General features: G+C 40.0%; 1 protein-coding gene across 1 annotated transcript in view; it reads right to left on the bottom strand.

The window, feature by feature from the left end:
• Nucleotides 1–13,210, bottom strand: part of wwox (WW domain containing oxidoreductase) — a 249,186-nt gene that overhangs the window by 177,630 nt on the left and 58,346 nt on the right. The window contains exon 6 of the mRNA XM_084397772.1: nucleotides 5,901–5,989. Within this exon, the coding sequence (XP_084253898.1) occupies nucleotides 5,901–5,989 (89 nt within the window). The remainder of the gene's footprint in view (nucleotides 1–5,900; nucleotides 5,990–13,210) is intronic.

Below are 13,210 nucleotides of genomic sequence, written 5' to 3' on the forward strand. Positions count from 1 at the left end.
ACCAATCACAACCGACTGGGCCATCTGACCAATCACAGCAGAGTAGACCAATCACAACAGACTGGGTCATCTGACCAATCAGAGCAGAGTAGACCAATAACAACAGACTGGGTCATCTGACCAATCAGAGCAGAGTAGACCAATCACAACAGACTGGGTCATCTGACTAATCAGAGCAGAGTAGACCAATCACAACAGACTGCGCCATCTGACCAATCCGAGCAGAGTAGACCAATCACAACAGACTGGGCCATCTGACCAATCAGAGCAGAGTAGACCAATCACAACAGACTGGGCCATCTGACCAATCAGAGCAGAGTAGACCAATCACAACAGACTGGACCATCTGACCAATCAGAGCAGAGTAGACCAATCACAACAGACTGGGCCATCTGACCAATCAGAGCATAGCAGAATAGACCAATCACAACAGACTGGACCATCTGACCAATCAGAGCAGAGCAGAATAGACCAATCACAACAGAGTGGACCTGGGCCTAAAAATGTATACTTTTTTTTTTTTTTTTTTTATGAAAATATATAAAAAAACTTTTCAGGATTTACGATGTTGATGAGCAATAAAACACAATCTCAGTCTGTAAAAAGGGTCCATTGTAGAAAATTCCAAAACAAAGTTAGAAGCCTTTAAAATAGCGTATACTACTGGTTGAATGCTTGAATCTGATTGGTTGATGAACATTATAAGGTGTGCAGGTATTTTCAGGGAAACACTGATAAAGTAGTTCCAGCAGATCTTGACCACATTACAATCACATATCACTTCACCACATGATTTCAGTTATTTCAAAGGTCTTTACAGCCGACAACAGCAAAAGAACCAGAACACACATTTTAAATACAACACGTATTTTATTACGTACAGAAAGCAAATGCTCTCTCTCTCTCTCCTGCTGAAACGCACACACATTCAGTGCGGACACACACTCAGCGCTGCTCTGACGATTTTATCAGTAAAATACTTCTGCAACTTAAAAGCTACATGACATTTCTCATCAGCGGGGAAATAACGGCGCTGTTCCTGGAGCAGATAAACTTACAGTCTCAATATTAGTGGATTATAGTTGTCTCCTTCCCAAGGTGAGGTCTTTGTTTTCTAGGCTTACAGTATGTTTTGTCAGTTCTTACATGATTCATCAATCATAACATAAAAAAGTATAATCATATCAATTTGAATTTATTATTAATTATTAATATAACATCTTAATTTATCTGCTCCAAATTCCTTCTGATATTAACTTAAAAATTAAGAGGGACATCTCATAATAACAAACAAAAAGCATTTATTGTTAAAAACAAAAATCATCCATTACTGATATGTAAAGACACCTAGTTTTATATTTGTATATTTATAGAGTTAGCCTATATATTATTTCATTGTTAGCTTATCAATAAACTGTTACTGCAATAGGAGTAGATCGTGTGATTTACCATAGACAGCTTGACTGACACACACAAGTATGCAAACTTTTCTAAAATAATTAGTATATAACTAGTTTTGGTGAGAATATTTGCATGTTTCTGTTGCATATCTGAGTGGCTTTATTGCATTTCTCTCGGATTGAACACCTTGAGTCAGGAATTTGTCCACAAGCAATCAATACACAGCGAAATTAAACATCATAGGCGATCAAGAACACTTCACAGCAGACTGAGTGAAACACTACAGACCCTGATGAGAACAAAGGGATGATAAGTGCATGGAAATATGTTCCCCGTGCCCACCTGAACACACTGAGGGTGAAGAACAAAGAGAAAGAGAAGGAATGAGCGAGCGGGGGGTTTACGGACGGCTACAAAAGAAAAGAGGGTAGGAAAAAAGTGGCGAAAGCAGCTGTGATTGAATTAAGCTCCAATGGCAGTAACTGTTAGTGTGTGTGTGTGTGTGTGTGTGTGTGTGTGTGCCGGCAGACATCTCGACGGAAACAGAAACAGGGAGGCGTGTTGTGGTCTCACCAGCTGCCTTCTGCCATTCACACCTGAGCACCTCTCCATTCTGATGAGAATTAATCTACTCCACCTCCTCCGGGACACACACACACACACACACATATCCTGGGAGCCGCTAATGAAGAAATACAACCTTGGCCAGGGAGAGAGAGGATATTCATCCATTCATTCACTCACTCACTCGGGTGTGATCGGGTCACATGAGCGCGAGGAGTGTGTGAAAGTGTTCACTGGAACGCAGATGAGGTCGTCAGAGGTTATTCGGCTAAAGACATTAAGATATTTAGCTATTTTTCATACGCAGGATTAGGGATCTGAACAATGCACTGTAAAAAAAAAACCCGTAAAAAAACGGTAATTTTCTGGCAGCAGGGGCGCCAGAAAATTTCTGTTAAAAAACGGAAAAATACTGTAAAAAATGGTAATTTCTTCCCGTTGTTTTTACGGAAAAAAAACTGTATATTTAACATTGGATTTCGGTAATATGATATAATGTTAATTTACCGTAATATTGAAGTATTATCTGTTTTGTACACTGATAACCACCAATCACAGCAGTGATGAGAGTCACATGATCAATCAAAGCTCAACATAAGCAGTTCTTCCACAAGAGAGTTAATACTAATAAATATAGAAGCTGCACAGTGTCATTCACACAAACATTAAACACAATCATGGTAACATGAAATTTTAAAAATGCAATAAACATTAATTTAACAACATTAAATGTAACATAAACCCCTAATGTACATGACTGATTAGAAAAAACGAAGAAAACTATGAAGAAACAAACATAGTTATTTCAACAAAAATACATCAAATGTGAAGTGTCACAGGGAATTGTGGGAATGTCAATTTACGGTTTTTCACTGTAAATGATACAATGAGTTGTTTTTTCACTTTCAAAAACTGTAAATTTAACGGTATGTTACAGTAAAATTACATTAAATGTACCGTTAGATCTATCACAGTTATTTACCGTATATAGTACGAAAACTTTCAGTTTTTCACTGTAGCATTTTTACAGTCTTTTACCATTAAAATTACGATCATTTTTTACAGTGTGGTTTAGGTCAAACCTTACTTCTAAAACGCCCTCTCTGTGGTATAAACAAACCCCGAGAGCTTATATTTGCTCTCAGCCAAACAAATGTGCAATAAATGTTATGTGTCTGTTTACTTTGAAGTGTCGAAGCGTTGCTTTCATGTGCAGAGTCTCAAACCTTTCATTGGCAACTATCCTGAGCTGTGAAGTGAGAAGACACTTAAAGATATACGGGAAACATATAAGTCCGTGAAGTCCAAGGAAACTGGACGGTTCAAAGCGCCAGGGAGAAAGCCCTCTCAATCCCCACACGAACTTTGGGTCACTGGGCCAAATAAATGCTTTGGGTCCCAAACTAATAGGTTAATCTCTCCCTCTTATTAAAGGCTGACAGCTTCCATTATGATCTGACCAGCCCAGATGTGTTCGGGAGGCGGAGGCACAAACCCGAACTGGCACTTCAGCCAACAAGCCAAGACACACGAGGGAAGCGTAATGCATTCACACGCACATGGCAACACTAGCTGTACACACATATGAGCCAATACAGACCCAGATAAGCCCTAAACAATTCTGCGATATGCTCGGCTCTGCTCCTGATAGACAACACTTCCAACAAAACTAATCACAAAAAAGCAAAGCAAAACAATACAAAAGCAAAACACAAGAAATCATATCAAAATAAAAACACAAAAAACAAAACAAGACAAATCAGAACAAAGCAAAACAGAACAAAGGAAAAAAACAACAACACAAAAGCAAATCAAAGCAAAACATCTAAATAAAACAAAAAGCAAAACAAGACAAATTAGAACCGAACAAAAATAACAAACACAAATATATATATAACTAAACGTGCACAAAAGCAAAGCAAAACAAAAATAAAGTAAAGCAGAGTAAAAAAATAAAACACAAAAAGCAAAACAAGACAAAACAGAACTGAAAACAATTAAAATAAAATAGAACAGAACAAAAAACAGAACCCAAAGTAATATAACACACAGGTAAAACAAACTAAACAAAACACAAAAGCAAAATAAAACACAAAAAGCAAAACAAGACAGAACAAGCAAAACAAAAGCAAAGTGCAACATAAAATACAAAAACAAAATGGAATACAAAAAGTAAAACAAAACAGAACAGAACAAATAGAAACAGACCCTAAAGCAATACAACACAAAGGTAAAGCAAAACACAAAAAGCAAATAAAACAAGACAAATCAGAACCATGACAGAACCCAAAGTGAAGCGAAACAACACAAAGAAAAAACAAATCACGAAAAAAAAAAGGCAAAAAAAGGCAAAACAAAGCAAACCCAAAGAACACAGTGTGAGCCGCAGAGGGCGGTTCATAATGACAAACACAAAACAGAGACTGTGGAAATTCAACATGAGCTATTCTGCCCAAACACCTGCGTGTGCGGTTAGCTTAGCAACACGCTTAGCTTCCTATCTAGGCTGTAGGCAGGGCATCTAACTCGGTTTTAGGGCCCAAAACACACCTTTCACTTGTGGAAACACTGCTCAGAGGTCCTGTAATCAGGAGCCACAGTCACTCGGGAGGGGGGGGGGTTGGCTCGAGCGCAGGGACAGGGCGGTGTGTGTGTGTGTGTGTGTGTGTGTGTGTGCGTGGGGGGGGGGGGGGGTCACCTCCAGGACTCTGGCTGCTGACCAAGCTCTGCTGCTGTCGTGCCCCGGGGCCGGCCGGGGGCCAGATGAGTCCTGCAGGCCCTCGAGGGCCCGGGACACCCCCACACACACACTCACACACACTCACTGTGGACTGATGGAGCGCTGAAGGTCGAGGCTCTACCGCAGGAACACTGAGGAACTCCACAGAAGAACAAGCGAAGCAAGAACCAGGACTGGGAAACAGCCCAACTCACAACAGAGTCATTTCAGACAACGATACTCCGGATTTAAACAACGTTACTATTGTTATTATTATTATTATTTCAATATAATCAATACTTCACATTTCTTTTCCTGAAAACTACAGTATAAGGAACTGCATCCGAACGGACACAGTTCTCACAGAGCACAGAAGATATTCTAGACACGTCTATATTAAATCATAATTATCCCTCATTAGCCTAATTACTGATCACTGCAGCTCACCGTCACAAAACTAATGAATGTTTACAGATTAAAAAAGCACTGTATTGATATGATAATAGAAGGCATACGAGACACACTCAACCTATTAAATGTTTTGTCTTGACATCATATTAAATAGCGTTGTGTAATATAATAATAATTAATAACTGATAACACTACAATCAATGCTGTGTTTAATTAGTCCAGGATTAAAGCAATCTTACCAAGAAAACCTATCTATCTATCTAGTAATGTATCTATATATATTTAATAATGATGTATATTATTTATTAAAAAAATAATGAAACTATTTATTTATTTAATAGCAACATAAAAATCTGCAAAAAAAAAATAAATTATATTATTTATTAATGAATGAATTAAAATATTTATGAATGTATTTTCAGCAGACATGTATAGACTGTCTTGAGGAGTCATGCTGGCAGTTCTCAGCAGTGCAGCGGAGCTTCCCGACAGCGGGAGCGGTCATTGATTTCACCAGGAGACTGTGAAGGACTTCCCAATCCCTGAGATTGATGGAACTATAGCTAAGGTGCGGATACTTGTGTATTGACCAGCGAGAGGGACGGGGCTCAGGATGAAAGAGGGGAGACCTTTGGCCCTTCTCTGATGTGATAGTTCGTTAATGGAGCCGGTGGGGGGGGGGGGGGGGGGGGGTCGGTCTCAGGACAGAGCAATCGGAAAGCTTTTCATGATGACCTAGCCAGCGTCTCATTCCAGGAGCAGTTCATCCTTGCATTACAATTCTGCTGTATCTTGTGTTACTTACAGTTTCCTGGCTTTGAAGATCTCGGCAAACTCTCGGACACTCCTCAAGGAAGCCAAATCCAGCGTCATGGCTTCAACACGAGCTTTGCTCTGAAAAAAAAAGAGAGAAACCAGCAGATTTTACACCCGCTACATCCATCACTATCACACTGCTAACAGACTGAAAGCCATAGCCCACACATCCCGCTCTAACTCACTGAACCCTCCATCTCACAGACACCATGAAAAACAACTCCATCTCTCTTTGCCTAAATCAGGGCCGCATTTCCAATAGGGAATGTTGCACATTCTGTGGCAGGAGAGCATCTCAATATCCTCTTTATGGCATTTTTATGACCCTGTATCCGATCTTTCCTCCCGGCATCCTGTGCTTACACTAAGTAAACGGTGAGGCAGTGGCTCCCTTCTTTCATAATGTCCATAATGGCATATAGAACAGGCTCAAAGAGATAAATAATGTATGAGCAAAGCCAAACACACAATAATGGTCTCTCTCAGTGCTGGCTTTTAGGTGTACCTTTGATCATAGCCGAAGACGATCGATATGAAGGAAGACACATAAATCACTCCACAAAGGAAGGATCAGAGTCTGGCTGGTCAGAGGTCAGCTGAAGTTTTCTCCAGGTGAAGTCAGTGGGAAACTCTCAGGGTTTAGTGTGCAGGCGCACCGACAACAACAACAAACATTTTATAAATTCTTAATCTTGAATATAAATTCAATTTGCGAAAGACCCGCCCCCTTTAGTTACTGTTGCTATGTCCGACAAGCCACGCCGCTCTCACACACACCATGTTCTCACACTGACAAACACACTGAGACAGGACAGACCAGGGTACTTTTGATATGAAACAAAGTCTCAACTTTCAAATTTGGTCATTTTTTAAAGAAATTTAAACAATAAATACGGTTTTGTGTCTCTTTAATGTGTCTGACAGATCTCTGTAGAGCCTCAGTTAAAACTGCTCATGAACCGATCATCTCTTCCTTATAGTTCATTTAAAGCATCAAATAAACATGAATGAACATCAGGAGGAATGTTGTTTTTCCCGCGGAAAGACGTCAGTACACCGTTTTTCAAGTTCAAATCCTCCAACATTAATCTAGTAACTCTCCTGACCGCTTTGTCGGACAAAAATGGCGGATTCTGCGGATGGCGGATTATGATTGGTCAGATCACCTGTCAATCAAACTCCCTGCGAAGGGTCAATTGTATAGCCAGCCTGTAGCACTAATTGATCTAGCTTTAATTTGTTTTCATTTACCAAATACATTAGATTTATTTAAACTTGAAAAAAAAAAAAAAAAAAGAATAAGCATTAGGATTAAGTATGTTTGCTTATATGAAGATTTGTACTAATTTAAATCTTCAAATTTTCTAAATTTGCACAAATTATTTTAATTATGGAAATGATAAATTACATAACAGTTACCTAACTAACAACAACAACTATAAATATTATAATTTTACTTTAAAAAATAAATAAATGTATATATAATATAATAGAAAATAGAAAATATATATACTATATACATATACAGCTTTGGTGACCAGAAGATAATTCTTTCAAAAACACAAAAAATTACTTAAATAATTAAGTATATATATATATATATATATATATATATATATATATATATATATATATATACACACATACACACATACATACATACACAATATATAATATATACTTTTGTGAGCAGAAGAATTTCTTTCAAAAACACAAAAAATTACTGAAATTGATTTAAACTAAAATCAATATTTAATGTGGAAATATGTAATATCCAAGTAAGATAATGCAAAGTCAAATATTAGTATATAACAACTAAATAATCAGAACTAGAGAAAAGAGCACTTATTAGTAAGCTAGTACAGCAATATGCTGAGAAAGGAGATTTTAGGTCTGTTTCGTTGACTGTTCTCAGTGTTTCCTTCTCGCCACAAACAGCTGTGTGCTAACTTAGCAGGTTCCGCTAGTCCTGTACGGCATCTCTGATGAGGGATTTTTTGATGAATGACTGTATAAACTCTGCTAATATTACAGTGGGGTTAGGAGACATGGGGCAATTTAATTATGCCATGTACAGCACACCACCAGGTTAACAGGAAAACCACCCCATCAGCATTTCTCCTATCAACAGCACGTCCACCAACCACTTACAATTGCTAATCAGCCGCTGCGCAATTAGTGCCGTAGACGATTCTAGATGGCTACTGTCCTATAAAGACTTCAGAGCAATCATGTCTAGTCTTGTCATACGCCCTCGATGGCAAACTGCAAGATATACAATAACTGTTCAACATCACTTTTCATCAGATTATTACTGTCCAATGGGGCTTGACTAATACCCAGAGATGTTTGTTTCAGCGTTATCGCCAACAAAAATTAGGTCACTTGGTTATTAAAGCCCATCAATATATAATATTAAAAAGGAAGTTGTGTTGACCCAACAAAATGCCCACAACAACATTATTGGCTTCCATCTAATGACTCCAACACTAAAGTTCAATATGCAGCAATATGCAGATATACAAGCATACGCACTCACACACATGCTGTTTTTTTATTTTTATTTTTATAAATGCATTAAAATTAAAAATGACCCTTAAAAGTTGTAAAAATAAAGCAAATCATGACTGGGATTTCTATGAAGTACATTTTCAAGTCTGCATCATATATGTCACTACCAGTCAAAAGTTTGGAACATTAAATTTTGTTTAATGTTTTGAAAGAAGTATGTATATGTAATACAATTGCAAGCACATTTGGTCCCCCTTATGGAAAAGCAAAAACTACACCCAGACACATACACACACCGTTTTATTCGTACAGACAGGCTTATTTGTCAGTAGTGCAAAGCTACTCCATCTAACAGGTCTTATTTATCTAAATCAGGTTTCGCCTGTGGGCCTGCAGTCCTTGGCTGGGGTGCTGTGATTATGCGATAAGACTGAGACATAGACAGCATAAGTCTACTCTGAAACTGCCACAGGGCAAACACGAACAACAGAAACCGATGTCAGAGCAAATGGATAATTATTTCAGAAGGATCTCAGAGTCCGTCTGGAGATTATAGTCTCAATTCAATGTGATTTATCTCAGTGTTTCCCTAATGGCAGGTTGTGACCCAAAACTTGGCTGTTCAGATGGGTCGCAAAAACAATGATATGTTAAATAGGGGTTCACTTGCGGCTAGGATAAACATGGTATTTTATGACTGATAGGTGGCAAACAGTGGCATGTGCACACCTGAGGGCTGCTTTCTAGTGTACACAACAGATGATCAATGACGAGCGTCCGGTTAGACTGATTGCTGCGTGAATGATGTGCAGCAGTTGCCTGAGTTATTGCGTGTCAGGCTCCGCTAGCCGTGTTTGGCAGGTGTATGGCATGTGAAAACTGGAAAACAGGAAATAACAGCTGCTGGGAAACACAAGAGGACAGATGTGAAGACTGATGACTAAATGATTTGGACAGATATCAAACCAGAACAGGTAGGTTTGATGTGTGGTACTGTTGGTTAACAGACTGTACAAGTCTGACACAAGCCAGACTTTTGTTATCAGCAAAGTCTGGTCCACTTCATAAGCCTATTCTCGCAGGAAACAGCTCTTTTTGACAGAAAGAGGTGTCTCACATGTAAAAGGATACATGAAAGTTATCTATTTTATTTATTTTAGGGGTGGGTAAATATGATTTGGAATCTGAAATCAAGTGTTTACATGTTCCATTATAATTGAGCTACAGCGGGCAGTGATGTAGTCGAGACCTGAGTAGATTGAGTATGAGTCAAGACCAAGATCAGAGGAGGTTCGGGGCCGAATCAAGACAGAGACAGGAGGATCGGGTCCGAATCAAGACCAAGACCAGAAGAGGATTGAGTCCGATTGAAGACCGAGAACAGAAGGGTTGAGTCCGAATCAAGACCGAGAACAGAAGAGGGTTGAGTCCGAATCAAGGCCGAGAACAGAAGAGGGTGGAGTCCGAATCAAGACCGAGAACAGAAGAGGGTGGAGTCCGAATCAAGACCGAGATGAGGGTGGAGTCCGAATCAAGACTGAGACCAGAAGAGGATTGAGTCCAAATCAAGGCACAGAACAGAAGAGGGCCGAGTCCGAATCAAACCCGAGACAAGAAGAGGGTCGAGTCCGAATCAAGACCGAGAACAGAAGAGGGTTGAGTCCGAATCAAGGCCGAGAACAGAAGAGGGTTGAGTCCGAATCAAGACCGAGATGAGGGTGGAGTCCGAATCAAGACTGAGACCAGAAGAGGATTGAGTCCAAATCAAGGCACAGAACAGAAGAGGGCCGAGTCCGAATCAAACCCGAGACAAGAAGAGGGTCGAGTCCGAATCAAGACCGAGAACAGAAGAGGGTTGAGTCCGAATCAAGACCGAGAACAGAAGAGGGTTGAGTCCGAATCAAGACCGAGAACAGAAGAGGGTCGAGTCCGAATCAAGACCGAGAACAGAAGAGGATTGAGTCCGAATCAAGACTGAGACCAGAAGAGGATGGAGTCCAAATCAAGGCACAGAACAGAAGAGGGCCGAGTCCGAATCAAACCCGAGACAAGAAGAGGGTCGAGTCCGAATCAAGACCGAGAACAGAAGAGGATTGAGTCCGAATCAAGGCCGAGAACAGAAGAGGGTTGAGTCCGATTCAAGACCGAGAACAGAAGAGGGTCGAGTCTGAATCAAGACCGAGAACAGAAGAGGGTCGAGTCCGAATCAAGACCGAGAACAGAAGAGGGTCGAGTCTGAATCAAGACCGAGAACAGAAGAGGATTGAGTCCGAATCAAGACTGAGACCAGAAGAGGATTGAGTCCAAATCAAGGCACAGAACAGAAGAGGGCCGAGTCCGAATCAAACCCGAGACAAGAAGAGGGTCGAGTCCGATTCAAGACCGAGAACAGAAGAGGATTGAGTCCGATTCAAGACCGAGAACAGAAGAGGGTCGAGTCCGAATCAAGACCGAGAACAGAAGAGGGTTGAGTCCGATTCAAGACCGAGAACAGAAGAGGGTTGAGTCCGAATCAAGACCGAGAACAGAAGAGGGTTGAGTCCGATTCAAGACCGAGAACAGAAGAGGGTTGAGTCCAAATCAAGACCGAGAACAGAAGAGGGTTGAGTCCGAATCAAGACCGAGAACAGAAGAGGGTTGAGTCCGATTCAAGACCGAGAACAGAAGAGGGTTGAGTCCAAATCAAGACCGAGAACAGAAGAGGGTTGAGTCCGATTCAAGACCGAGAACAGAAGAGGGTCTAAATGATTCCTTTGGGGTGAATGAAGACTGGTTTACATGATAGCACAGTCTGCACAGACTAAAAAAAATATTTTCAGTGTTTGTGCCTTTGATACCAAATCCAAATGCTTCCGTGTATATGACAAGACCAAGACCATTACAATATGCTCTTGGACTCAAACTCATGGCCAATCTCAAGTACTACGTACAACACTGACAGCAGGTTTTTGTGTAGTCAAGTAACAGCTTTCATCTGTCTTTCCAAGCACAGTTACCTTTGTACAGTTCCACCGACGAAATCATCTCAAAAGAGCCAACAAGATCTTAAATTTCAGGTGATGGCATTTGAGGCTAAAACTTTCCCCACACGTTTTTCACATCGCATTCAAGCTTGTCGAATTTTTGACACACAAATTCACCAGGTTTGCCAAAACAAAGCTGCTTTGGAAGTGACCTCTGAGTAACTGGGGCTTCAAGCTACACTATTGACAATAAATCTGCTTTGCCCATGAAATTTTTCATCCACATGCATTATATGGACTCAAAAAGTATATTAATATTATCTGTTCCATAGAATAAAGTCATATACATATAGGACGGCATGAGGGTTAGTAGATGATGAGAGAACGTTCATTATCGGGAGGAGTATCCCTTTAATTGTGGTAAGGAAAGGGAATTCGTTTGGGAGGCCTCTGGATACACAGGACCATGATCCAGCACTTCCCTCAACTCCCTTTCTCTTTCACTCACAGACAAAAAAAATTTTTTACAGGCCACTGTTATCCATTAGCAGATGTATCCGAAGATACTTACAGTACACTAATTGCAGCTACAGTCCCCCGGGAGCAACCTGGGGTTAAGTGCGCTGCTAAAGGGCACAACAAGGGTTCTTACTAATTGTCCAGTTAGTAATTGTCCAGGTGGTCACCCCCACCCGATAGCGAGTCTGCAACATTTGCATAACCAGCCAAGAGTCTTAACCAACACACTGCAATTTTGTATTGTCCACTCTCTGCACAGTCTGTGCAGAGCACAAGCAATCAACAGTAACGTCGCCCAGAGCCACACCCTGTCATGGAAAAATTACCCCACATCCCCAAACACCATTCATCAATGTGGAACTGTGCTTGACGGGGACCTTGTCAAACCGCACAGCCCACAGTCACCTTCCACTACAGCGCAGCTTAATCAAGCTGTTAGTAAGGTCTCCGTAACTCGACGTGTACTAGGAATAATACACCGATAATGCTGTAAAGTCAACACCAAGTCAAATACGACCCTATTTACTTTCATATTGCACGTTTCTGGCCTTACTGTGCTGGATTTATTTGGTGTTTCTTATTCCAAAAGTCTTTGCAGCCCTTCATTATATTAAAATAACTTGATCCAACCCTAACTTCCTATCTGACTTAAGTGATCAAGCCCTCTTATTTTTCAAATGGAATAACTAAGTGACTCAACAAAGTTTTTAATTAAGGTATTTTAATGTATGACAAACTGAACTTTTTATCTTGAGTTATGTTGCACTTTTATTGCTATGCTGCTAATTTTTCAAGTTTTAGTGTGTATATTTGTGGGTACAATTGTGTATTTTTGAGTTGCTGATCTTTAATTTACTTGAGATGGTTTTAATCGGACCTCAGGACTAATTTTGTTCCAGATCATGTACCATGTTTTTGGAATGACAATAAAATCCTTCAAATCCTTGAAAATGAAAATACACACCTTTTTCACAAATTTTTTCTGCTCACATAAATACGCAAATTGTATTATCAATGATATAGGTCCATTATTTTTGCAATTATGTTTGGTGATGCAAATGGCATACAACTTATCCAGTAAAAAGTTACAAAACGGAGTTATCTGTCCTTCTGTTTCAGGTTTTGTGACAGAAAACATTCTCCAGCTGCCACTCCATCATTCATCATGTCTGATATCAGTTTCAGAGCATTGTTGTTTCATCTCTGGGATTTAGGGGACCTACATGTCATAAAAAGAACAGATGAAGATGAAGACGAGTTAGCAAAGCCAGAGTGCATCATCAAATGACACCTTTTTTTGTATCGC

The sequence above is a fragment of the Rutilus rutilus genome (genome assembly GCF_951802725.1).
Source record: "Rutilus rutilus genome assembly, chromosome: 23".
In the NCBI taxonomy this organism is placed as follows: Eukaryota; Metazoa; Chordata; class Actinopteri; order Cypriniformes; family Leuciscidae; genus Rutilus; species Rutilus rutilus.